Genomic DNA, 25,685 nt, shown 5'->3' on the forward strand with positions numbered 1-25,685 from the left:
AGGCAAGGCTCCGGGCTGGCGGGCGGGGTGGGGAGGGCTTAGGGAGAGCCTGCTGGCAGCCCGGCCCGTCTGGGGGTGGGGACGGTGACCAGGAACAGCTCCCAGCCAACCAGCCTGGCCACCCTGTCCTGCCTCCGGGCCGCTCCACCAAGTCTCCTCGGGCTCCTCGGCCTGTCCCCTCCCTCGTCGGGGGCCAGGGCTCCCCCAGAGGTTTAGTGCTGCATCAAGTGCCTGCAAGGGTGGGGTTAAACCCATTTCACAGATGAAGAACCAGCCACTCTGAGAGGGAAAGGACTAAGCAAGGTCACGTAGCCAGGGGGCCCTGGAGCCAGGATCTGAACCCACACCGCGAGGGGCTGTCCTAGCACCAAACACCTCCACTGAGTGACCGCCTACGGAGGATGACATCTGCCACACAGCAGCCAGGAGCCACGCCAGGGTCTTTCCACGCGCTACCTCGGGCCTTCGCACCACGGCCGCGGAGAGAGGTGCCACAGTAGCCCCATTGTACAGATGAGAAAACGGAGGGCACCGAGTCTCAAAGTTCTCCCTGGCTTGAATATCTGGGCTGGCCTGGCGCCAATCTCTCGCCCCCACCCCTCACTCCAGCCACCTGGAGCCTCTGCCACCTCCCTGTGCCTACTGGCTCATCTCCCAATGGGAACAGGACAGTCCTATGCACGGTCTGGTGTTTACAAGGATGAAGCAAGGAGCTGGAAGATCACGAGAGCGCCCAGCACACGGTGAATCCTCGATAAATGTTGACATATGCGAAGATCATTTCTCGAATGTCTCCTACTGCCCCGCTCCCGGGCCTTTGCACAGGCTTGCTCCTCTGCCCGGGGCACCCGGTCCCTGCCCCCCTCCCTGCCACCTGGCTGACCTGCGTCTCCTCGTCCTCCTGCTCTCAGCCCTTCCCTGACCCTTCACGTGCACTGGGCTCCTCCAAGCTCCTGCCATGGTTCCTCACCGCTGCTTGTCAGCCACTGTGGTCACTTCCTGTTTATAGGCCTGCCCCCCACTGCGCCAGGAAGTCCCAGAGGAAATGCCGCTTCGTTCATCTCGGTGGCCCTGCACCCAGCACGGGGTACGGCCCTTAGTGGGTGTTCAATAAATATTGGCTGGTGGACAGATGGACAGTGGATAAAGGAAGGGAAGAGCGGGAGCCTTCAAAGAGGAGGCCGGGTGAGCCGAGCAGCATGAGAGGCAGGAGGCCAAGATTGCCAGGACAGAGACCAGGGGCAGGGACGCTGAAGGGAGGGGTCCCACCGCCCCCAAAAAGAGGTGGGTCATACCTGCCAGAGGATGGGAAACGAGCTGGGACCAGCCAGTGATATTTGGGGGGTCAGTCCCCAACCCCTACCATCAGAGGATCTCAGACCCCAAGTGACTTTGCCCACCCGTCCCTGGGGTCACAGAGCTGAGCCCCGAGCCTCCTGCCAGCCAGCCCCACAGCGCCTCACCGAGCACGTCTTTCCTGTGCAGAAAGGATACTTTGCGCATGACGGCGATCCTCGTCTTCTCCAGCCCATCCTTGGTCCCGCTCTTGGCAGCCTTCATGAGCTGGGTCATCTGAGCAAAGGCAGAGGGGCTCATCAGAGAAGCCGAGAGAGGCCCGGGACACCTGCCACCAAGGGCCACCAGCCCCACCCAGGCCTCCCAGCCGGAGCTGCCCACATCAAGACCCCAGGGCCCTTTCACTTCCCAGGAGGTGGCAGCAGAAGCCAAGAGGGACAGCCAGGCTCAGACACCCCGGGACAAGGTGAGAAGGGGCATCTGTGCCCCCAGGGATCACCTGGAGGAACCTCTTTATCAGCAAGAAGGGGCCTTTACCCGACTATCTCCCTTTCGGGGAAAGACTCGAGGCCTGGGTTCAGATCCCAGCTACACCTCTCGGGACAAGTCACTTAACGTCACTGAGCCTCAGTTTCCCTACCGAGCTGTGCCAGGGTCTGTAGGACTAAGGACAGAGTCCAGGGAAGCATGCTGAGCAGTAAAATGACCGGTGCAAATGTCAGTGGTTACTTTAGGGGAAGTGAGTACACACCCCTATCCCATCTGCCAAACCCAAGTGAGGAACCCTCCCTCCCTTGCCCCCCAAACAGCCAAGTTTCTTACTGAGCCAAGGCCTGGGAAGGCGGAGAGGAGGCTGAAGCGGCCACTGGGTGGGGAACAGCTGCCCCTATGTGGGGAGGGACCCACAGACACCAAGCGGCAAGCGAAGCAGCATGGGAGGCTTGGGAGGTCGGCAGGCCCGGCGCGGGGAAGCCGGTCCCCCGAGCACCGGGGGGAGCCAGGGCTTGCAAACAGAGCCGCTGACCCCTAGGTGGTTCCTGCACCCCACAGCCCCCAGCCCCAACCTCCGGGTCTTCCCCGACACAGGGTCAGTGCCATGGGTCGGAACTTCCTACAGTGATGGAAATGCCTCCCGTCTGTGTGCACTTGGGGTCCACCAGCCACAGGAACCCCTGGCACTTGAAGAGCAGCTGGTACAACTGAGGACCCAGAGTCCTGACTGTATTTCATTGTGACTGACTTAAATTTAAATGGCCACATGGCCGTCGGAATGGCCCCTGCAGCTCTCTGGAACACTCTTCTCCTTCCTGAGGCTCCCTGAGGAAGGTGGGTGCACTCCTCTGGGGGGCTCCGGTCACTGCCCTTGCTATCACCGGCCTGCAAACAAGCCCCGGGGCCCCACTCCTGGCACCCCTTGGGCCCTTGCAAAAATAACCCACTGGGTATTAGGCCTAGGGCACAGGGTGGTGGCTTTTCAGGAACAATGCTGACATTCTGGAAACAGCAGGGGCAAGGGGGAAGTCCTCGGGGCCTCCCTGCATCTAAATGGTACAATTTTTCAGCTGTGATTCTTCGCATCTTGGGGTGGGGGTTGGGGGGGTCATAACCACCCGTGATAACCTAGAGAGAAGGACAGATGACAACCCCAGAGACTGCACAAAGATGCTCGCCCTCCTCTGGGGAGCTGGGGCGGGGGGCGGTCCACAACCTCCAGATTAGAAACCTCTGCTCTGACCCCAGTCCTTTCCTGTCAGAAAGCTATCCTACAAACTCCCAAAGTGGTCTTCCCTTGGCATTTCCCCGGGCAAGAAAGAGCAACCACTGAACACCCCAGAAGGGGCCCCCAAGTCAGCCTGCAGCCTCCACCTATCCTCACAGTGCAGAGGCTGGGCCGGGGTCGGATTCCAGGGGCGGAGGCCAGGGCGAGAACCCTGGTGGGAGACTCTGAGCTTCACGTGCTCCCTGCTCCTCTGTGGGCCTTGGCCTTCTGAGAAGTGAAGCCTGCCCACCTCGGGTCACAGGGCCCCCGTGGTGTGTCCATACAAAGGCCGTGCAAACTAGAAAGTGTCTCTGCCCCTCCTCTGGGGAGGGCGTGGGTTCTGACAAACCGGGCAGTGGTGCAGGATGGAGCCCACTCGGCTTTGGCATGCACGGACCCGGGTTTGAATCCCAGCTCTGCCGCTGCCCAGCGCCACGACCGCCAGCCAGGTACTTCACTCACCAGCCTCACTGATGCCAAGTGACAGCAGTAGGACGGCTGCCTCCCGGACACCCTGGGACAGAACCGTCAGGTGCACAGACCACAGTGGCCACCAGCCACCGAGCTCTTCAGTGGTGCCAAGCGCAGCACTGAGCACCTTACAGGTCTGAGCTCACCGAATTCTTCTACCCAGCTGGGGGGCTGGTACTGTCGAAGCCCCCATTTCACAGGTCAGGAAACCAAGGCTCAGAAAGGTCAAGAGGCCTGCCCAGGATCACACAGACAGGAAGTGGTGGGACTGGGATTCAAAGCCAGGCCTGCAGGCCTCCAAAGTCCATAGTACACAGTAGGTGCTCGATTAAGGGAAGTTCCTGCTGTCGAGGTCATCATTATCCACAAGTCTGAGGCGCCTCTGAGCAGAAGGTGCTGTGATTTCTCTACAGACTTCCTTACCCTGGATCTCTCTGAAAGGCTCAGAGGGGCAGGAACGTCCAGCATCGCTCACTGCTCCAATGTTTTCAGACCGTGACCCTAACCCCCCGCCATGGTTATCAAATTGGCAGATCCCTGGGCCTTAGTCCAGACCTCCGGAACCAGCATCTCTGGGGACGGAGCTCGGGAGTCTGCACGCTCCAGAGCACCCTGGTGATTCTGCAGGCCCTCGGGTCCACAGACCCACCCAGGAATTCCGGAAGGCAGCTAAGGTTTGGCCCAGAGAGAGAGGCAAGAAGTGGGGGAGCAGGGGCACGCGTGCCGACTCCCAGCACCCCCGGCCCCAGCGCCGATGTGCGATGCAGCCAGGGGCTCAGCAACCCCCCTGCAGGGCCCCAGCCGGGACACGGGGCGGGGGGGACAGACAATACCTTACAATCGTACTTGTGCTTCAGCGCCTGCATGTCTCTCCCCCCAGCTCTTAAAGCCAAGATGTCTTTCTTAGTCCTGGCGCATCTCTCCTTTAGCCTAGTCAGGTCTGGAGAAAGCTGGAGCCCCCAAGCAGCCAGGCAGAGGGAGAGCAGGTGCGAGGAGCAGGCGGGACGGCAGGAGACAAACAGGGCAACAGAGGAGAAAGGAGACCAGGTGAGGTGGGGTGTGGGGCGTGGGGAGGGCTCCCTGCCGGGGATCGGCTCCAGCAGCGTCCCACCCCAACACGTAGTAGGCAGCGGGGGGTGGGTCCCGGCTGCTGGAAGGACAGGGGGAAGGGACTGGCCAGGCCCTACTCAGGGAAAGAGAAGAGTGCTTGGAGACAAGGACTGTGTCTCAGGCATCCCCCCATCCCAGGGGCCAGCGTGGGGCTGGTGACACAGGAGGTCCTCGGTGAGTCATGAGATGGGTGGGTGGCAGGGGGATGGTGGGCAAATGCATAGGAAGGTGGCTGGGTGTACAGAGGGATGGCTGGACAGACAGATGGACAATAGAGGGATGGGTGGACAGATAAATGGATAGGTGAGCAAATGGATAAAGTTGGTCGGATGACTGCAGAGCTGGGTAAACGGATGGGCAGACGAACAGTCAGATGAATGACGGGGACTGGTGGACGGACGGATGGAAGCGGGGCTGCGCTGGTAAATACTTGACGCGGGCTTCCCCGGGAGGAAGAGCCCTGCTTTGTAGTATTTCCATGGTGTGAACACTCCTACCGTGGCAAACTTCAAACTACCAGTGTGACATCGCGGAACGTGGAGTTGGAAAGAGAGTACACAGTTGGTTCCTAGATCTTGGGAGCTGGGAAGAGCCGGCTCTGGCACACCACTGGAGGAAGGAACCAGTAAATGGGGGCGGGGGGGGGATAGGGGAGTGTAGGTGGACAACTGGATGGAAGGATGGGTGGCTGGCTAATTTACATACTATCTGGGAAGATGGATGGATGGATGGATGGACGGATGGATGGATGGGTGGGTGGGTGGATGGATGGAGAGACAAACACATAGACATTGAAATGCCTCAGCAGCGTGAGCAATAGTGATATTTGGTAAAGCATACAGAAAGCCAAGACAGTACTACTTCCAGAGCAGACGAGTAAAGGGCCCTAGAGCATGAACTCTGGAGGCAGGCAGGCCTACGTTCAAATCGCCCCACGCGCGCGAGTCACTAGCTGAAAAAAATGTCTTTACCTCTCTGAGGGACACCTTCCTCACCGGCAAAGTTGCCAGGATGATAACTACTTCACAGAGTTACTGAGAAGGTTAAATGGGCGATACATGTAGGGTCCAGGACTTAGTAAGTGCTCAAAAGAAATGGAAGCTATTATTACACTACCTTACAAATTATAAGTGCTCAATATTTGTTAAATAAGTGGATAGTTGGGTCAGCCCCGGTGGCTCAGCGGTTTAGCGCCACCTTCAGCCCAGGGTGTGATCCTGGAGACCCGGGATCGAGTCCTGTGGCTCGCTGCATGGAGCCTGCTTCTCCCTCTGCCTGTGTCTCTGCCTCTCTCTCTGTGTCTCTCATGAATAAATACACAAAATCTTAATAAATGAATGAATGAATGAATGAATGAATGAATGAATAGTTGGTCAAATGGATGGATGGATAGATGGGTGAGTGGATGGATGGGGGGTGGATGGACAGATGCATGCATGCATGGACATAAGGACAATGTGTCTTCTTTCAAATCAGATGTGACATGGAGTCGTAGCTCTACTGCTTACTGGTTACGTGACCCTAACCTTATCATTTATCCTCTCTGACCTCTGAGGAGTAAAATGACTTTTAATGCAAATAATACCAACCACTCTAGGGTATTAGGAAAGTCCTATGAACTGCTTTATAAACTGGCCACACTAAGCAGATGCTCACTACTGTTAATGCAAAGAAACAGCAGGACAGAGGTCCTTCGGAGAGTTACTCAGGCTCCCCAACACTGGAGAGGCTGGGGTTCAAACTGAGTCTTGTTTCATCTGTAAATTGATACAATAAAATCATAAAGTCCCTGGCTTTGCACTGCCCCTCTGCCTCGCTCAGGATTAGAAGAACCAGGGTCAGAGGTCAGCTGCAGACTGGCCAGATCCAAGCAGGGGAGTGAGCAAGGCTGGGGTCAGAGCTGGCGTTTCTGCCCAGCGCCCTGGCCAGCTGCATCACAGTAACCTTAATTACGAAGAGGTCATAGTCAGAAAAAGGAAAAGTCCGATGCAGTCCATTCCATAACTGGAAAAAAAAAATCCCACTGACCATGGGCTGCAACCAGCAGGTATTTATTAACATAACAGGATCGGGCCCCTGCCTACATGGAGGTCAGGCGCGTCCCAGGAGGTCCCTCTGTAGACCCCTCAGGCACCTTCTTTGGCAAAAATCCACCTGCTGAGGCCTGGCCTCCAAGACACCTGAAGGAGGGACTACACTAGCTCTCTTGCAGCTGGATGGGGGGCCAGGCCCCCCGTCAGACTCCCAAGGACAGGGTAAAACACCACCAGATCTCTGCTGCCCGCGGCCCCACAGCACACACAAGGCACAGCCAAGCAGAGGTAGCCCCCAAACACGCAGCCGCTGCAGTGCGAGGCACGGAAGCAGGTGGGCCCCAAGCAGCTCAGGAGGGCAGAGCACCGCAGACAAGGCTACCCTCGTGATCCTGATGCCCGTGCAAGTCAGAGGACCAGCACTGGGGAGCCCAAATTCAACATCTCCATGCCCCCTGCCCCCTGGGAGACGTCTATGGCTCCCTCCCGGGACCCAGCAAGAAGGCCAGGGGCCGGGAAAGCCTCCGAGAAGGGACTAAGGAGGACCCAAGAGGCTGAGAATAAGGCATGGCCCCGCCTCAAGCACTTCCTGCGCCCAGTATCCCCAACCAAGCCAAGAGGCGCAGGTCCTGCCCTTACCTTGAGGGGTGACCCAGTGCCATGCTGGCTTCATAACCAGAGCCCTTTCCCCCTAAAGCAGTGCAGGCTGCCCCTTCCCAGAACAGGAAAGGAACAGGGCCATTCCTGGGCTTCCGCCCAGGCCATGACTCCAGCTGGGGCCAGCTTTCCCAGCCCCTCCAGCTTCTGAGCCAGAGAAGCCCGGCTCTGACCAGGGCTGTTAGATCCCACCCGTGTCAGGCTTGTGGCCCTACATCCTTGGGCTCATGTTTACAGAAAGGCGGTTTGGGCTTTGTTTTCGACAAACTGCTTCATATGTGGTATCTCCTCCTAGGCCATGCCGGTTTGCCTGGCCTGGGCTGGGTCTTCCCGTTCCCATGCACCCCGGCCCACACCCTAAGAAATGACTGGGCACACAGTAGGTATCGTAGATGCTTAACTTTATCCCAGCAAGACACCAAAGCTGTTTTCCAGGGCCCCAGCCACAGAGGCTCAGCCCCAAGACTGGTTCAAGAGAGACGTGCTCAACTCCCAGGCTTCTCAAGGCCTTGGGAGGCCCCCCTGGGCTCAGGAAAGTCTGCCTGAAGATTTGAAGATTCAGGTGTGAGGGCTGCTCTGGCCAGCATCCCTCCTCCAGGGGGGATCCCCAAACTCAGAAACGGACAGGAGGTGCCCATAACCCCAGCCTAGTCCTGGGGCCCCTGCCTTCTAACCCTGTACCTCCTTTGGGTGTCTGCCTGCCTGTTTCTTTTCAAAAGGAGGCTGAGCGGGACCCCGTCACCTCTGGTTGGGCAGGGCCTGCCTGTAAGAAGTGCTCTCATTAAACCCCAACTCTCAGCCTGAACAGAATCTGCTTTCTGGTGGCTTCTACAGGACAGATGGGAGGAGCAGCCTGTCTCAGGAGGAAGCAGACGATCCATCCTCCTCTTGGCCTTCTCGGCTTCCTCCATGAAACCAGCAGAATGAACCCCGTTCCAGGCAGAAACCAATGCACGGATGGCATTTTAAAAGACCTCGGAAAGAGGCCTTCTGGGCAACTGTGTCTTAACCACAGCAGCTCCTGCCCCCTTGCTCACTTGCCCAGGGCGGAGGACTGTACGGGTCGAGGACCTTTCTCAGAATGCACCCCGCGGGGCAGGGAGACCAAGCTGACTTGATCTAAGAGCCAACTCTCATCGGTTGGCTGGGCTGCCTGAAGCCTGTGTTGAGCCTGTGATTCTGCAGCCAGACCTGAGCCCATGAGCATCATGGTCCCTTGCCAGGGCTGCCATGGGAACCGGGTGGGGGAGCACCTGTGCCAGGTAGTAGCCACGCCCATTCCAGGTGTAGGGCTCTCCGAGGTCAAACAGCAATGCTGATGGGATCATTTCCCGTTTTCAGGAAACTTGGGCTGCGTCCTCTCTCACTGCACATTCCTGGGGGTCACTAATTGGGTAGGAGTCTGCGCCTGCCCTCACCACCCTCCTTACCGCCTCCCCAGGGCATCCCAGCGCCCTGGCTGGGGTGAGAGAAGCCCACCCCCTTACCTTGGGCTGGAAGGACACTCGGTGCTTGGTAGGCTCTGCCTCTGGCTTGGTCTCCTCCCCCGAGTCCTCACTATAGCTCTCGAACTCACTGGAGCTCCAGCCTAGGTCCTCCGCCTCCCTGGGCCCTCCGTCCCGGTGCACATCCTCATAGAGCAGGTTCCTCTCCACCCCTGCGGGGCCGAGGGACAGACCTCGTGAGCCGAGGCTCCAGTGACAAGCCCACCAGACCCAATTTCTACCCCAGGCAGGCGGGTGGGGGGTGGGAAATGGGAGGTGGGGGGTGGTCGCGGTTTGGCCCTGCAGCTCCGTCTCTGTTTCCTTGTCCATTTAACAGAGGTGATGACCACACAACATCCACCCGGTAAGTGAGGAGGACACGAGAAAATGCGGAAAGGCACAAGAAATGAGTCGGGCACACAAAAACCTCCTTAATTCCCTCCCGCCACTCCTCAGTCTTGCTCTTCTGGGATCTGAGTGCTCATCCTGGCCTCTGAGAATGTATGGCCAGGGCTGTATGGGGGCCCCTGCTCCCTGCCTGATGGCCTCCTCTCCGAGCACCCGCTGAGCAGGAAAGAGAAGACCTAAAACCAAATCCTGCCTCGGGCCCTGAACTCTGGCCCCAGCATCCTCAGGGGCGAAATGGAAATTTTCAGGAGCATTAAATGATGAAGGACCCCTCACCCCAAATCTAAGTTTCCCGTGTGGGTCCCGGATGGTCCAGCAGGGGGCGTGCCTGACCCAGCATCCTGGAGTGTCCCCTTGTCTTCCTAAGCCCCACAGGGGAAGTAGGGACAAGAGCTAAAGGTCCACTGGCCAGGAGGGACAGGTCCTCCCCAGAGCCAGGCCACTCCCATGGTCCCTGTCACCTCTGGAGTGAGGCTGCTTCAAAGCAGAGGTGGAAAAGCCGCTGTCCAGGTAGCCCCAGCTCCATCCCAGAGACGGGCTTCACTCTCACCCCTCCTGGGCTCCACCTCCTGGCCTGTCACCCGAAGAACCAAACTGCAGGTCCCACAAAAGTGAGGCCAGACCCCAAAAGGTACGCAAAGATGAAGATGCTTTTGTCCATGCACAAGAAATATAGCATGAAGGGTTAAAAAAAAAATCTGCTCAGAACAGGGAGCTTTGGTTATCGGAGACCTCTCTGCAAGATGGTGATAATAGCAAGCCATAAGGTCGAGTAAATAAAATATGAACCAAAAGCTGTAGCAAAGAGCCTAGCACATGGCAGGCACTCAGCAAAGAGCAGCTGGTCCTTGATCACGGGGTCTCTGGGGGAGCCCAAGTGTCATCCCACTGACCCAGGGCCCCCACGTCCACCCCACATGAACGCCAGGGAGTGGGGGGTCTGGGAGGTTGGCACCAAAGAACAAACAGACACGATGAGGCTTAGCTGGGGACTTAGGTCTCAGGATGAGGAGGGAGCATAAAGTTATTTTTAAGCCAAAAATAATAGTGACTAATGTCTCCAGGGACTGGAACAGCTGGTGACCAGGCTGTGACCTTTACAAGCCTGGGCTGACTGTCTGACCCATAAGCAGAGGAGCAGAGCCCAGTTCCTGGGGCTCCTTCTGAGGAAGAACCCAGGCAGCATCTCCAGTGCCTACCTCCCTACACTTCCATGACCCCGGCCTCCCACCCACCTACATCTGCAGGTGCCGCATCTCCTGCTGGATTTTCCTGCAGCCCGAAAGGTTGATAGGGTGCAAGTAATCACCTCATTAGAAAAACAAGAACACAGGGGCCTGGAGAAGACAGGTGGCTGGCCCAAGGTCAGACAGCACGGAGAAGGGGCTGCAGACTCCTAGGCCAGGCTCCAACCAGTCACCACACCGCCTTCTGCTGAGGCCTCCCAGCCCGATCATCGCCTGGGCTCATTTACAAATACTCTCTCCAGGGGCGCCTGGGCGGCTCAGGTGCTTAAGCAACTGACTCTTGGTTTTGGCTCAGGTCATGATTTCAGGGTCCTGAGATCGAGCCCCACGTCAGGCTCTGCACTCAGAGTGAAGTCTGCTTGTCCCTCCCCCTTGGTCCCTCCCCACCTTGCTTCTGTAAACTCTCTCTTTCTCTTAAATGAATGAGTGAGTGAATGAATGAATGAATGAATGAAAGAAAGACTATCTCCAATAAAGAAAATGTCACCAGATTCTAAATCTGAGCCAAATCCTCAGCCTTCAGGGGCCTCACAGGGGTCCTGGTTCCCACCCTCTGCTTCCTGGGGCCTCAGGCTTCACTAATGGCTCCCCTTCCCCAAGCGCACACCGTGGCCACCGGCTCAGTGCTCTGTGCCAGTTATCTCACGGCATCCTCCCAAGCCATGGAGGTCCCCACTACTGCCCCGATTATACAGATGTAACTGACTGAGGTCCAGAGAGACGAAGCTGAAGTTCTCTGGTATGACACCCCCCAAAGCATCAGAATGATATTCCATAAGGTCAGGATGATATTCTGATTTTATATGAAGAAGCCAAGGCCCAGGGGAACCAAGCCCTAGGCCCTAACCAATGGCAGAGCTGGGATTTGAAGCCAGGGCTGTATGGGGGGCCCTGCTCTCTGCCTGATGGCCTCCTCTCCGAGCACCCACTGAGCCCACAGCAGTTCGTGAAGGTCGGTGCTGGGCCCTGGCAGGTCTAAAACAAATAGCACCAGTCTTGCTTGTGCAGTGTACCCACTGAGGGCCAGCCGCAGCCTCAGGCTCCCAGCCCTCCCACAGCCCTGAGGGCGAGGGCCCTGGGATGGGGGTCACCGTCCTGGGTTTGAAAGCTCAGAGCCGACATCCTGGCCACCTCCTTTAGCAACTGCAGGATGACATATCAGTGTCCAGTGAAGCCTGGGGCCTAGCGATAAGTTGTTTGACTTGATTCTGGGGGCGGGGGTGGGGGAGAAACAGCCTAAGGGAGCTAAATCCAAGCCACTCAGATCTCTGAGATCTGGGACCTTCCGACCAGACCCCACTGCCCCAAGGCACTGTGCCCTTGCGCCTCCTCTGCCTGGATTCAAACTAGCAACAAGCAGGGATGTTCCCGGAACCTCTGGGGCTTGCTAAAGGGATGTGCTTATCGTCAGCCCACCTGTCCCTGTTCCAGGAACAGGAGTCAGGCGTGCGGCTCTGAGGGCCCTGGGGCCTTGTGATGTTGTCTGCACGTCTCTCCCACTGGACTGTGCACAGCCCAAGGATGGTGGGCCGCCCCTATCAGACTAGAAGCTCCTCAAAAACAGGCCGTGGGATCTGCACCTGGTGGCTTAACTTCTCAATGCAACTGTCACCGGAGCCATCAGCCCTGCCCTGCAGACCTCAAGGGGTTGGCTGAACAGTGGGAGCAAATAGTCATCATGGGTCACAGGATGCCACCCGAATCCTGCTGGGGCAGGGGACAGAGCAGCACACTTGGGAGTCTGAATAACCAGGCTCAGATCCCAGCTCTGCCTCTAGTCTCCTTTCCTGGACAATGGGGCCAGGATACCTGCAGATTCCAGCAAGCAAAACCTGCAGCGTCGCTGGCCTGATGTGTTCAGGCAAAGGCCGCTGTCCCTGGGGACAGTCAGGGGCCGTGCCTCCCCCCTGGGGCTGGGTGATGCTCTGGGGCTGGGTGACTATGGGGGCTGGGGGTGCGCCCAGCCCAGCGCAGGCAGGTTTGCCCCACCCCCTCCTCTGCAGCCACAATTCCCCCACCCCCCCCACCGGCTCTGGACCCGCCCAGGGCGCAGCAACGGTTGGTGAAAGCAGGAGGGAGGGGCAGGGCGCAGGGGGCGGGAGGGAGGGGCAGGGGGGAGGAGCAGGGGTAAGGGGCAGGGGCAGGGAGGGGCGGGGGGGGGGGGAGCGGACGAGCAGACCCTCCCAGGCCCCGCCCCCGCCCCCCCCAAGGCCCCGGGCGCGCGGATCCGCCTACCGGGCTGATGGGCATCCAGGGTCTCGCAGGGCACGTCGTCGTAAATCACATCCTCCTCCAGGGCGGGGAAAGTGAACCGGTCGACTGCTAGCGAGGGAGAGGACGGGGCGCTCAGGCGGCCGGGGCGCCCGGGGAGGGGCTGCCGGGGTCACCGCTGACCGCAGGGCCGCACCAGCCGCCATCGCCCGCCGCCCGGGCCGCTCTCCCGGAACGCGGCTCCGCGGCTCCTCCCCGCCCCCAGCCCTCCGCGCACCCTCCAGCGCACCCTCCAGCGCACCCTCCAGGGCACCCTCCAGCGCACCCTCCAGCGCACCCTCCAGCGCACCCTCCAGGGCACCCTCCAGCGCACCCTCCAGCGCACCCTCCAGCGCACCCTCCAGGGCACCCTCCAGCGCACCCTCCAGCGCACCCTCCAGCGCACCCTCCAGCGCGCCCTCCAGCGCGCCCTCCCAGGACACCCTCCAAGGCACCCTCCCAGGACACCCTCCAGGGCACCCTCCCAGGGCACCCTCCAGTGCACCCTCCAGCGCGCCCTCCCAGGACACCCTCCAGGGCACCCTCCAGCACACCACCCTCCAGGGCACCCTCCCAGGACACTCTCCAGTGCACCCTCCAGCGCGCCCTCCCAGGACACCCTCCAGGGCACCCTCCCAGGACACCCTCCAGCGCACCCTCCAGGGCACCCTCCAGGGCACCCTCCAGCACACCACCCTCCAGGGCACCCTCCCAGGACACTCTCCAGCGCACCCTCCAGGGCACCCTCCCAGGACACCCTCCAGGACACCCTCCAGCGCACCCTCCAGGGCACCCTCCAGCGCACCCTCCCAGGGAGGATGGCAGACCCCCACCCGCCTCCCACTGGCTGATGCTGCACAGGCTCCCGGCACCTGCAGGGGGCATGGAGCCCACCCAGCACCTGTGCCCTGGCCCCCGGAACATCTTCAGCGGCCCAGACCCTCAGGATTACCCCCAAAGGAGCTACCTCCCACCCAGAGGTGGACCGGGCACAGCAGCCCTACAGAGTACAGGGAATGGGGGGGGGTAGATTTGGAAAGTGGGGTTAAGGAGAAGCCCCCCAAAACTCAGCCAGCAGGGTCCTGACTGGTGAAAAATTCAGCAAATGAACACATCCCTCTGCCAACATTTTGCTGGGCGGGCAACGAGCAGGGCAGGGTGCTCACTCTGCCTCCCGGTTAGTGGTTACCAGGATGTGCAACCCCTCAAAACTGTGTGGCCAACCTCTGCCCCTCTTTAGGGGTGTGCCACCGCATGCCCTGCCCAGAGCTAGGGTTTGGAAAACCAGTCCCCACCCAGACGGGAGCCTGTCTTCACCCTACAGGCCGATGAGCCCTGGAATCCCCACTGCGAGCCCTGTGAATCCTCCCCCCAACCCGTCCCTCCCCCACATGCTCCCCTCTCTCCGGGTCCCTGGTTGGGGCCATCAGCCTCCTCTCCTGGACAGCCTCCTCACTGGGCTGCAGCCCACCCCGCTTCACCCCCACCCCACAGCATCTCTGGCTCTCCTGGTTCCCCGTTGCCTTCAGAAAAGCATGGCTGGGAGGCCCGGAGGGAGCTGGGAACAAGGCAGCGTCCCTCACCCCAATCCCCCCTTGGGGGCTACCCTCCACCAGCTGCTCCCCAAGGTGCCAGGTGTCCCTTCTCCACTCGGGCTGGGCCTCAGGCTCTTGCACAGGTGGCTCCTTCCTGGATGCTCTCTTCCTGACCCCTGCTCCCTCCGCTCTGCCTTCAGGACCCATGGGTTCTCCTCACTCCCCCCTCCCCCTCCCCCTCCCCTCACCCTGCACCTTGCCCTCTGAGAGGAAACTGCCTGCCTCTGTGGCTGGTTCTGCTCCCAGAGGGACCTCATCTTGGGCACCAGGGCACTCCACCCCCAGCCCATCAGCGCTGCTGTAGGAGCTTCTGAGTATTTGAGGAACAGATAAACGGTCAAATACATGATCAGCTCCTGGACCACGGCTCTCATCAGGCAACAAATGGGGGCAGCTCCCCCACATGGGCAGTGGCCGGTCCACCCCAGAGCTGCCACCGAGCCCAGAGCAGCAGCCCAGTGAGGATGACCCTGTGGCACGTGTGAGCCCACGTCGGCCCTCTGGGCCTGAAGAAGGGGCTCTGAGGTTATCCCCGTGCCACCCTCCTGGGCTAAGACGGGGTCAGGGGACACTTACTCCGGCGGGAGCTCTTCCGCTTCCAGCTGGAGCGCCGGACCCCGGAGAAAGCAGCATCCCCGTTGCTCACCACTGGTGGCACCCTGCGTGTGGGCCAAGAAACGGTGTCAGTGAGCCAGCAGGGACCGGGATGGTGCTGCTGAGCGGGGAGGGACAGGCCAGCTGGCTCCGTGAAGCCTCAGGCAGCCCCTCACCAGGGTAATAGGGAACGTGAAGCACAAGGGTGGGCGGAGGGCCAGGAGCCACTTGCCCCCAAAGCCATGAGTCAGGAGACCTGGGGAGGCCAGCTCTCCCCCTCTCAGTTTCCCCATCCTGAGAAGGCACCGGAAGACCAGTGATGAGGGTCAGGGGTCTTCCCAGCAAGGGTGCCCATCCCTCTGCCCGGGCAGCCTCAGTGGGCTCTCCATCTCCCATTCTCCCCATGCAAAATAGGGGTGAGGATTGGGGGACCCCTGCCTCTTGTGAGAAACAAGGTCATGCAAAGCTTCACTAGACCAGACAGGGAGGCAGAGCTTTGTCCCCGCCACATGTGAGGATGGGCTGGACCTACAGGCCCAGCGGCAGAGACACTGGGGCAACTAGTGAGGCGACACACACCAGCCCGGCCAAGCGGTCAACTGAGCATCTCCAGCGGCGTCGTGCAGACATCGTGCGCCCGACAGGACGTGATGAGAGGGCATCTCTCCTCGGCAGCGCTATAACCCCACACCCACATCCCCAGTCTGATCATGGGGAGAGCACCAGACAGACCCAGACACTCTGCAAACCCGGCGCATTACTCCCCAACACTCCCAACACCATGAAAAGCGAGGGGAGGGATCCCTGGGTGGCGCAGCGGTTTGGCGCCTGCCTTTGGCCCAGGGCGCGATCCTGGAGACTCGGGATCGAATCCCACGTCGGGCTCCCGGTGCATGGAGCCTGCTTCTCCCTCTGCCTGTGTCTCTGCCTCTCTCTCTCTCTCTCTGTGACTATCATAAATAAATAAAAATTTAAAAAAAAAAAAAAAAAGAAAAGCGAGGGGAGACTTAACGATCCCAAAACAGAAAATGGGGTAAGAAGAAAACGTGGTGGAATGTGGATAAAGCCTGGAGTTTCGGCGCCCAGCCTGCTCTCTCAGTTTTGAGCAATGTCCCGTGGTCGTGCAAGATGTGAGCCTTGGGGAAACCCGGCTGGTGGGTGTACGCAACTCCTTACGACCTTTCTGTAAATCTAAGACTATTCCAGAATGAGCGTGGTGTTGCTTATTTTTTTAAGCCCAGCCTCAAGAAACCAAAGGCCACACCTGCCAATCGGAGGGGAGACAACTTGAACAGCCCAAGACAGTCAGCCACCACAGCTGCCAGGAGCCGGCTGGAGCACCCCGGAGTCCCGGAGGAGGAGGGGAGGCACATGCCAGGACGTGCGGAGGGCCTGGAAGGAGGACGGGGCGGGAGCACCTCCCGTGAGCGGCCGAGATGTGGATCCTGCATCCTCGAGGGCCCTGGGCAGAGGATCCTGCCCCAGATCACACTGCCCGAGTGGCAGAGCCAGACCGCGGAGCCAGCCTGCCTGGCCCCTGAGTGGCCTCCTGCACTGCTGCTCGGGTGGCAGAGCACAGATGCGGCGATGACGACGACGGGAACGTCCTATCAGCCAGCCTGTGAGCCACCTGTGGCTCCTACGCACTGGGAATGTGACCTGTGGAAGTTAGTTACCGGAGCTGATACGACTAAAGAATTTAACTTTGAGTTTTGTGTCACCTTAAGTCATTGAATTTTCAAGAGCCACCTGTGGCTAGTAGTGGCCACCGTACAGGACAGCGCAGGTCTAGGCGACCCGCCCTACTGGAGGAGCAAATCCCCTGCTCCCGTCTTCCTGCTGGAAGCCAGCAGTGTCACCCCGGGGTGAGGACGACAGCGTGTTCCAGTTACGCTGTGCCCAAGCCAACTAGGGACAGGACAGGGCAAGACCGGGAGGGGGTGCTGGGCTGGAGGGAGCCGCCTAAGCTCCCACCCCTAACAACGGCTTCCCTGGGCCCCCACGTCCTCTAGCCAGGACAGAACCAAAGCATTCCAGGCCAAGTGGACGTGAGCTTGGCGGCTGGGCTTGAAAGGGTCCCAAGCACAGGCTCTCTTCGCCGTGACCTGTCGTCTATGACGATCGGGGACCATTACGAAGCACCTGTTGCGGGCCACCTGTCGTGCGTTGTATTTTCAGACTTCATTCCACGGGAACGCAGACGGGGCAGGGGCTGCGTTACCCTCATTCCACAGGTGGAGAAACAGACTCCACAGAGACTCGGTTATACTTCCCCGAAGTCGCTCGCTCGGTGCATTAGAAGGAGCTGGGCTCTCGGGCGGGCGGGCGGGCTGCCTACAAAGCTCGGCTTCTCACACCAGACCACTTGGGGGGAGGGGAGTGGCACTTACTCTACTACATCACAGACTTGCTGTGTCATCAGGCCTCTGAACCTCGCCTGACTATTCAGACATCCTTCTTTTAAAGGCGAGGAGAGAAATAGCACCGGCCACACGCAAGCTCGGGTCTCTGTCCAGGAGAAATCCTCACAGCCAGCGCCAGCTCCGAGGCTGCAGGGCAGTTCCACCAGAGAACACACGAGAAGGCCCTGGGTGAACTCTGAAGGTGACGTCAAGGGCAGTGGGTATTTTTGGGTGAGGTCAGGCAGCTTTAGAAGGGATCTGGAAATAATTTATGGCACACCAAAAGCCAGGAGTGGCTGAAACATGAGCCTCCGGGCTAAGCGTCACCAAAACACAGTGAACTTCATGTTTTAATTTTATTTAAGTAATTTAATTTTAAACAGCCACCTGTAGCTAATGGTCTCCGTAAGAGGACAGTGTCGATCCAAGCCACCTACACGATGAGAGGAGCTAGTCTCTGCCCTCCTGGGCTGGGGAGCGGGGAATCTTACAGCGTGGAGAAGTCACCCTCGTGCCGACCCCCACTGCCTCCACGGCTGAGGCAAGCAGAGAGACTGGGAGCCCCGAGGGCGGGGAAAGGCCCGGGCCTGTGCGTGGACAGGTCTTCCTAGGCTCCGCTGGGGACCACCACCCACCCCTGCCCTGCACTTGGCTGGGACCTACTCTCTGCCCTGTGCCGTGCTGAATGCGTGAGCAAGGCCCCTGGAGCACAAGCACGTGTATTATCGGGACCATTTTATAGATGGGAAAATGGAGGTCCAGCAGGTGGCAGAGCTGCAATGTGCCCGCCAAGCCCTGCTCTCCACACCCGCTCTGCTGCCCGCCAGATGTAGCAGGTGTCCTCAGCAGACAGGAGAGGGGAAAGGCACCTCCCAGGCAAGGGAAGAGGAGGACGCATGGCAATGGGGCTGCAGGTGCCTCCTCCTCCTGGTCCCCTCCAGCTGCCCAGCGAGGCCACGGCCCCATTCTGCAGCCACGGGAGGCAGCTTCTCCCAGCTGCTGCCTGGCCAGAACTCCTCCCCCCCCAAGAGCACACACTCCTCCGGGGACCTCCCCAAAGCTTCCAGATAATCAAAGAGCCATAAAAAGCAGTAAGAGGCCCTTTATCTCAGGCTTATCTGAGCTTCCTGAACTTTCAATGCCTCTCAGCTCACACCTGAGAAAAAGGCCCGCCACCAAGACGACATGAGTCTCACAAGGTGAACCCACTGCCACCGGAATGCAGGGGAAAGGAGCCAAGTCCTTGGAGAGGAGCAGAGAACAGGGAGTTCACTGAAAACTAGCGGGTGGGAGATAAAAGAAACTACACCTCCTGGTCCCCCAAAGCCAGTGTCCACCGTCTGCCAGACCGCGGTCAAGAAGGCCACCACGCAGCTCCAAGCGCCTGCTATGCCCACCTCCTCGATCTCCAGAGAAAAGTCAGGGATGGTGAGGCAGTGGGTGCCCCGGGACAGCAGGGTCCCGCCCTGTCCTGGCTGCCCTGCTCCTTTAGCCCCGGCGCCCAGGGGCCCCGCCCAGTGATGACCGATGCCCACCCGGCCTGTGTTAGACGAAAGCCCCACTGCAGAGAACGGCAGTGCCCCCACCCCTGCAGCTGCTGGTCCAGCCCCGAGGTTCTGTGAATCTCTAGGGACAGCAGATCCCACAGGATCTCTTTCCCAGGGGCTCCACGGTGGGGGAGACCACCCGAACCATAACTGCCTGAGGATTTCCTGGCAGGCTGGGGTGGGCTCACACCCCTGCGCACGCACACACGTGCACCCACGTGCACACGCGGGACATTCCAGGGCCTTTTCCAGGACAACGTATGGGAAATGCAAAGGAGGAAAGAATCCCACCTTTGGGGAAGAGAAAGGACCCGAATAACGACCGCCTTATGAGGCCCTGACAGCAGGGCTTGCCCAGGACGGTCCTGGTCACAGCGTCACCCCCCCACCCCCACCCCCAGAAATCTACCACCGCCATGGCCACTGCCCCTAAGTCCAAGAGCCACAAAAGAAAGACAAAAATATTTTTTTTTGAAAGACAAAAATATTAAACCCAGATTAACCCCACTGCCAGAGTTCTTTTCGGCCCTGGCCACTTTCCAGTTTATGTAACGCGTGAAAGATCGTCTGGTCAGATGACTCGGAGCAGCTGCCCTGCCTTCCCGGGAAGCCCGCAGCAGGTACCGGCCGGCGCCCCTGCTCGGGACACCCAGCCGCTGGGCTGGAGGAGGCCGGGCACCCGCGTTCCTAAACTCCCCGCTGCTTCCTGCGTGCAGCCAGCGTCGAGAGCCAGGCTCGCGGGCTTCAGGGGTGAAGGAGCCTTTGCTCCGGAGGCGACAGGCCGGGGACCAAACCACAGCTCTGCTGCCTGGCTTGGCGTGCCAGGACAGCTACCGCGGAGGGGGCAGTAACAGCCTCTGCTCCCCGCAGCGAGGATTAACCAGATAACTTCTCTGGGAAACAGGGCAACAATGCCTCCCTCTCGGGGTGCTGGGAAGGACGGAATAAAGAAAGCAGCCGAAACACTTAGCAGAAGGCCTGGCACTTGATAAATGCTCCTGGTGTGCTGCCTCCCGTCCCCAGCCCTCCCCTCCATCCCTGGTCCAGTTACAGGGCCCCGGACGGTGGGTCACAGGCCAGCGCCCCCAACCTGCACGCATGCGCCTCCTCGCAGCCACAGCCTGGCCGTCACTCTCCTACAGAAGGGGGCCGGGACCCAGTCCGTCTGTCCCGTGCCACCTCCTGCATGGTCACAAACCCACTTCCTGAATGGGTAGTGAGGAGGCGCCAGGGGAAGCTGGGTATCCACAGCACAGCCCTCCCTGCGGAGCGAGCGACAAGGCCCCCCGGGGACACCCTCCCAACACACAGCTGAGGACACCCACGGGGACCCCGCCTCTGGCCTTCTGCTCCGGGGTGCGTGCGCCTCCCTGACACCTGCAGGGCCCTGGGTGCGGCGGTCAGGGCAGCTGGGGGCAGGCACTGCACCCCCAGCAGTAACTTATCAAGAGTCCGGGGGGCGATGAACAAGAATACAGGTTCTCACAGGAAAATGCTCACGATCTGCAATTAGGGCAGAAAATGAGCCATGAAGCAGCAGGTGCAATAAAACCACAGTTCTATAAAAAAATATATATATATATATACACTTGCAGATCTATGCAGTGAAGAGGCCAGACAGGGACGCACGGTGGGGGGGGTTAAAGGTCACTTTAGTCTATCACCCTTCTTTAAAAAAAAAAAAAGATTTCACTTATTTATTCATGAGAGACAGAGAGAGAGAGAGAGGCAGAGACACAGGCAGAGAGAGAAGCAGGCCCCATGCAGGGAGCCCGACGTGGGACTCGATCCTGGGTCTCCAGGATCACACCCTGGGCTGAAGGTGGCACTAAACCGCTGAGCCGCCCGGGCTGCCCTCTCACCCTTCTATATGCTTGTTTCTCTACAGTACACACGTGTGCCCACGATAAGAAAGAAAAAGGGGGAAGGACACGTATTTCTGGAAACGTTAAGCTGTGCGCTGGCCAGCGTGGGTCCCGCGTGCCCTTGGGTCGGCCCCAGACAGACCAGCACCCTTGGGGACAGCGGCGGGCAGCTGCTCTCCAGCTGAGCATCAATCCCTGGGTCTCCTTTCCTCCCCCCATGGCTCCAGCAGCTGGTCCGTCGTCCCGCTTTACAGGGAAGAAGGGGGTCCCAGGTCGTGGAGCCCACATGTAGGGCGGGAAGGACCCAAACCGGATCCGTGCGGCAGACCTCGGCGGGCTAAACACCAGTTCTGGAAGCCAATGGGGATCAGCCCGGGCTCTACATCATCTCAGCTCTACGACGACGTGAGGGTGATGCCGTGTCCCCTCTGCCCTGCTTCCACATCCATAAAGTGGGCACTGTCACCGCGGCCGCCTCCGAGGGCGTCAGGATTGACGAGATAAGGCAGGTAGACCCGTGCAACAGCATCTGGCACAGGAAAATGATACAGCCTGGCACAGAATATCAGCGCCCTTTCCCCAAGGGCAGGGACCGGCGCCTGGGTCACTGCACATCAGTCGCACTCCGTGATGGTGTGTGGGATGGAAGGATGGGGGTGGAGGGGAAGGGCAGAGGGCGCCCAGGCAGCCAGCCAGCCAGCGGGGTACTGGCCAAGGTCACCCTGGCACCGTCCTGGGCGGGTGGGGGAAGCGCCAACCGAGCCCCGCCCTCTGGCTTTGAGCTCAGGCGCCACCACCCCTGGGCCGGGGACTGCACCCCCCCGGGTCTGCACAGTGGGACCCCTAACATTGCCTCTTTCCAGGTGTGTTAGCCTCCTCTTGCTGCTGCTGTGCCAATTTACCACCAACTTAGTAACTTGAAACAACCCAGATGTATTGTCTTACAGTTGCACGGGTCAAGCGTCTAAAATGGGATTCGCTGGGGTATAAGCAAAGTGTTAGCAGGGCTCTCCTCCCTTAGGGGCGCTGGGGAGGATCGTACCCCTCGCTTTTTCTAGCCTCTGGAAGCAGTCAGGATCCGCTGGCCTACGGTCGGTCCCTCCTCCATCTTCAAAGCCCACAGCGTGGCATCTTGTAACCTCTCTCTGACCTGGGCCCTCCTGCCTCTCTCCTAAGGACCCTTGTGATCGCACTGGGCCCACCCGGAGAATCCAGGAGACTCTCCCCATCTCAGATCCTTAACTTATATTTGCCAGGTCCCTTTGCCATTGAAGGGTAACATGTTCACAGGTGCTGGGGATCAGGACTTGGCGCTCTTGGGGGGGGGGGGGGCGGCACTATCCTCCCCACCACAGCCGTGAGAACCACAGTGAGATAGTGAGATGTACAGGAACTATAACGCGTGTGCACATGTAAACTATTAGTACTGGGCCTACTTTGTGCCCCCCATCAGGGATGAGAGTCGAATAAAGCAGCATCCTATGGCTGCAGAGGCCCAGGGCCGGACGTCACGAGGTTGCTGACCGGGGCACTCGGTGCAACGAATGGGCACACAGGTACCTCTTCCAGGAGAGACTGTATGGCTTTTATCCTGGATGCTTTTGTGCTGGTACTTTTATACTGCGACCCAAAGGCCACAGCTCAGATGCTGAAACCCCCTCGTAACCACAGGTGGAGAGGAAAGAAAAACAAAAACAAACACAGCTTTTCCCGTTTCAGGACTAGCAAGGGGTCAGAGAGGACTCTAATGGTATAGGGGTCTGGTCCCCATAACCCTCTCACGAGGGAATCCAGTGGGGGGAGCTGATCTCCGCCAGGCCTCAGGTCCCACATGGACCCCTCAGGATAGGACACAGGAGGCTGGCAATGCTCCGGATTTGGAGAAACAGTGAGAGTAAGGGCAAGCCTGGGTGGGATTGCAAACTACCCCACGCTGGGGCTCAGCAATCTGGAAAGCCCTGAGTGATAACCCAGTGACGGACTTTGCCACAGAGAAGTTCCTCTGGGGCTGGGGGCATTCCAGTTCTGTCCTGCTGACCCTCCCAAGACCCCCCACGCTCCCCACGCCCATGGACCTCAAAAGCCACAGGCCTCGAGCACCATTTCCATTCTGCTCGAACGCTGTTTCCAGTGCCTGGCCTGACCCTCCCAGCACCTGATGTGCCCAGAGAGGACGGGGCTCCTTGGCACTTCCAGGAATCAAGCTGCCCAACTGCTTCCCCAGAGGCCAGGCCCAGGTGAGAGACTCAGTCCATCTTGTCTGGATACCCAGGAAGGGGCTGGACAGGTACCTCCAGGGAGCCACTAAGAATCCCTGTGGCCCAGACAGGAGCCAAAAGCCTGACCCAGCAGGAAATACTAAGGCTGCAGGGGGCCCTGTGGGAAGGCAGCAAAGCTGGGCAGAAAAAGCAAACAACTCCAGAGGGGGCCAGTGCCCTCGGAGGGAAGAGGTGCGGCAGAGGCCAGGGAAAACACAGGAAGCCAGCGACCCACACGCCCTCGTTCCTGCAATCACTGTGCTCTGAGCTGCTTCTTCAGCCAGACGCCTCCCGGGAGAGGTCGGGGTACTTGAGCCCATGGGCTTCAAAGTCTCCCAGGAAGGGCCAACCCCGCAGGCTCCAACAGACGGCCACACTGCAGCTCCCCAAGTCCTCGGGTAAGCCACCTCAACTCCAGCCTCGGTTCCTCTCCTAAAAAGTGGGCAAGCCCAGGGGCGCCTGGGGGGCTCAGCGTCTGCCTCCAGCTCAGGGCATGATCCCGGAATGCCTGGCTCGAGTCCCGCACTGGGCTCCCTGCGGGGACCCTGCCTCTCCCTCTCCCTGTGTCTCTGCCTCTCTCTCTCTGTGTCTCTCATGAATAAATAAATAATCCTAAAAAAAAAAAAAAAAAGTGGGCGAGTCCAATCACCCCACCTCCTGGGGCTATGGATCCAGGAGAGATCACGTGTGGGGCTCACTTAGCTCGTCGTTACTGCCAGGATCAGCAGGACCAGCCACCCCGCCACCCAGAGCCCCCATCCCACTGGCCTCCCTCCCGGCCCCTAGAGCCCAGGCTCGGAGACCCCATTTCCACACTCTTCTTCATGGAGACACTGAACGTGTCCTGTGGTCCAGTGCTCATCATTCATGTAATACGAGGCCTTAAGGGCTCCCCTGAGGCCTGGCAGTCCCCACTTTAAACACCCACGCCCTAGGGGGCTGGCCTGGGGGTGGGTACCTGGGGGGAGGGGGAGACATGTCTCCACACCCTTCCCCCAGTCGGAAGGGGCTGCCCTGACTCTGCTCCCGCTTGTTCCCGGACGGGGCCTTGCCCACAATCACACACAGGCAGGAGCCCAGGCCACTCTGCGTGGCTCCCCAGGGGGCAGTCTATGGAACTGACCTCTTGCAAACTACTCTCCTAAGAACCAGAGGCAAAGTTAGATCTCTCAGGAGGCACAATTCGCACCCCAATAAACACACAGTCGATCGTCCATATGCAGCCGCCACCACCTCCATCAGCCACCCACCCCGCGCCACCACCAGTCTGAGGTTCTGGACCTGGAGTCCCCAGCACATCCCTGGAGGGCAGTGCAGGGGTCAAACACCCAGCCCCCGGGGGAAGAGGCCCAGGCTCCGGCCCTATTCTGAATGAACATGCACTATCTGTATGTAACCCTGGCCACGCGGCTTCCCTGAGCCTCCGCTTCCCCACCTGTGTCATGGGTAAGGACAGCCACTCCCAGGAGGTGGGAGGCTGGGAGGCGTCAATGGGACTGGGCCTTTAGCCCCGTGCGTGGCACCCAGTAAACACGACCATTCTCGTTACTATTATTTTTGCTGTTGTAGTTGCTGTCTGGTAGCAGATGCGTCTCGTTGCAGGAAGAGAAAGCACCAAAGCTGAGCACTGAGGAGGTAGCTCTTGCCCAGCAGCGAGGATGGACGAGACCCCCCAGCCATTCTCACGCCTTGGATTGTTGACCAGAGTGGCCTGACCCTCAAACCACCCCAGGGGCCTCGGCACAGACGACCCAGCAACGCACAGCAGCCCGGCTGCCTCCCCCGGCCAAGCAGGTAGAGGGACCAGGAAGTCCACGGGCCTCAATGCCCCTGCCAAGGTACCTGGACGGCCAATCAGCTTCAGTCAGCCCCACCATCACCCACCTGGCAAGCAGGATTCTCTCCCCTGGGCAGACCCAGAGAGGTGGGGCAGGTGGGGCGGGGGGGGGGGGGTGGCTGGCCCGAGGGAGGAGGGTCAAACCCAGGTCTGTCTGATTCTTGGGGAACAGAGCCCAACCACCTCCCTCCAAAACCACATCCTCAGGGCTCCCCGAGGACACAGTTCGTTAAGCATCTGCCTTGGGCTCAAGTCATGATCCCAGGGTCTTGGGATCGAGCCCCACATTGGGCTCCCTGCTGAGGGGAGGGTCTGCTTCTCCCTCTCCCTCTGCTCCTCCTCCCATTTGTACTCCCTCTCTCTTGCTCATTCTCTCTCTTTCTCTCTCAAATAAATAAATAAAATCTTTTTAAAAATAAAATAAAATAAAATAAATAAAATAAAATAACAAAACCACATCTAAACCAGGACCCAGAATAACAACAGCAAATACCTTTGGAGCAGCGGGCACATGCCAGCAGCCTGAGCACAGGATACCTGTTAACTTATGATGCCTCAGAGTCCTCCCCAGAGTCCTCCCCATCTTACTGATCAGAAGTAAGGCTCCAGACAAGAAGCCACTTGCACAGAGACGCACAGCCAGTGCCAAGAAAGACTTGAAGCCAGCTCCATGTGGCTACGAGCCCAAGCTCCCAGGTGTCCCGGGACCCCACTCCAGCCCTTGCTTAACCACCACACGCTCCCACCTGGCGGCTCACCAGCGGGGAGGTGGGGATGAGGACGGGCCCTGCTTCCCTCCCTAGCAGTGGGCCAGGGCCCTGATGGGGGCGGGCCCTGCTTCCCTCCCTAGCAGTGGGCCAGGGCCCTGATGG

The 25,685-nt window shown here is 59.5% G+C and overlaps 1 protein-coding gene and 1 long non-coding RNA gene across 16 annotated transcripts in view; one reads left to right on the forward strand and one right to left on the reverse strand.

The window, feature by feature from the left end:
- Positions 1 to 25,685, reverse strand: part of ARHGEF10L (Rho guanine nucleotide exchange factor 10 like) — a 158,738-nt gene that overhangs the window by 72,237 nt on the left and 60,816 nt on the right. For 12 of the 15 annotated variants that reach the window (XM_077899421.1, XM_077899415.1, XM_077899420.1 and 9 more), the window contains 5 exons: positions 14,887 to 14,969; positions 12,701 to 12,787; positions 8,814 to 8,983; positions 4,360 to 4,476; positions 1,464 to 1,572 (listed from right to left, as the gene is read on the reverse strand). In XM_077899421.1, the coding sequence (XP_077755547.1) occupies positions 1,464 to 1,572; positions 4,360 to 4,476; positions 8,814 to 8,983; positions 12,701 to 12,787; positions 14,887 to 14,969 (566 nt within the window). The remainder of the gene's footprint in view (positions 1 to 1,463; positions 1,573 to 4,359; positions 4,477 to 8,813; positions 8,984 to 12,700; positions 12,788 to 14,886; positions 14,970 to 25,685) is intronic. The other 3 variants (XM_077899426.1, XM_077899425.1, XM_077899429.1) reach the window with 1 other exon arrangement.
- Positions 70 to 10,937, forward strand: LOC144314847 (uncharacterized). The gene is made up of 3 exons (XR_013380710.1): positions 70 to 1,762; positions 2,383 to 4,573; positions 8,161 to 10,937. It is a non-coding gene; the product is annotated as an uncharacterized LOC144314847 (long non-coding RNA).

Source organism: Canis aureus, chromosome 5, assembly GCF_053574225.1.
Source record: "Canis aureus isolate CA01 chromosome 5, VMU_Caureus_v.1.0, whole genome shotgun sequence".
Classification (NCBI taxonomy): Eukaryota; Metazoa; Chordata; class Mammalia; order Carnivora; family Canidae; genus Canis; species Canis aureus.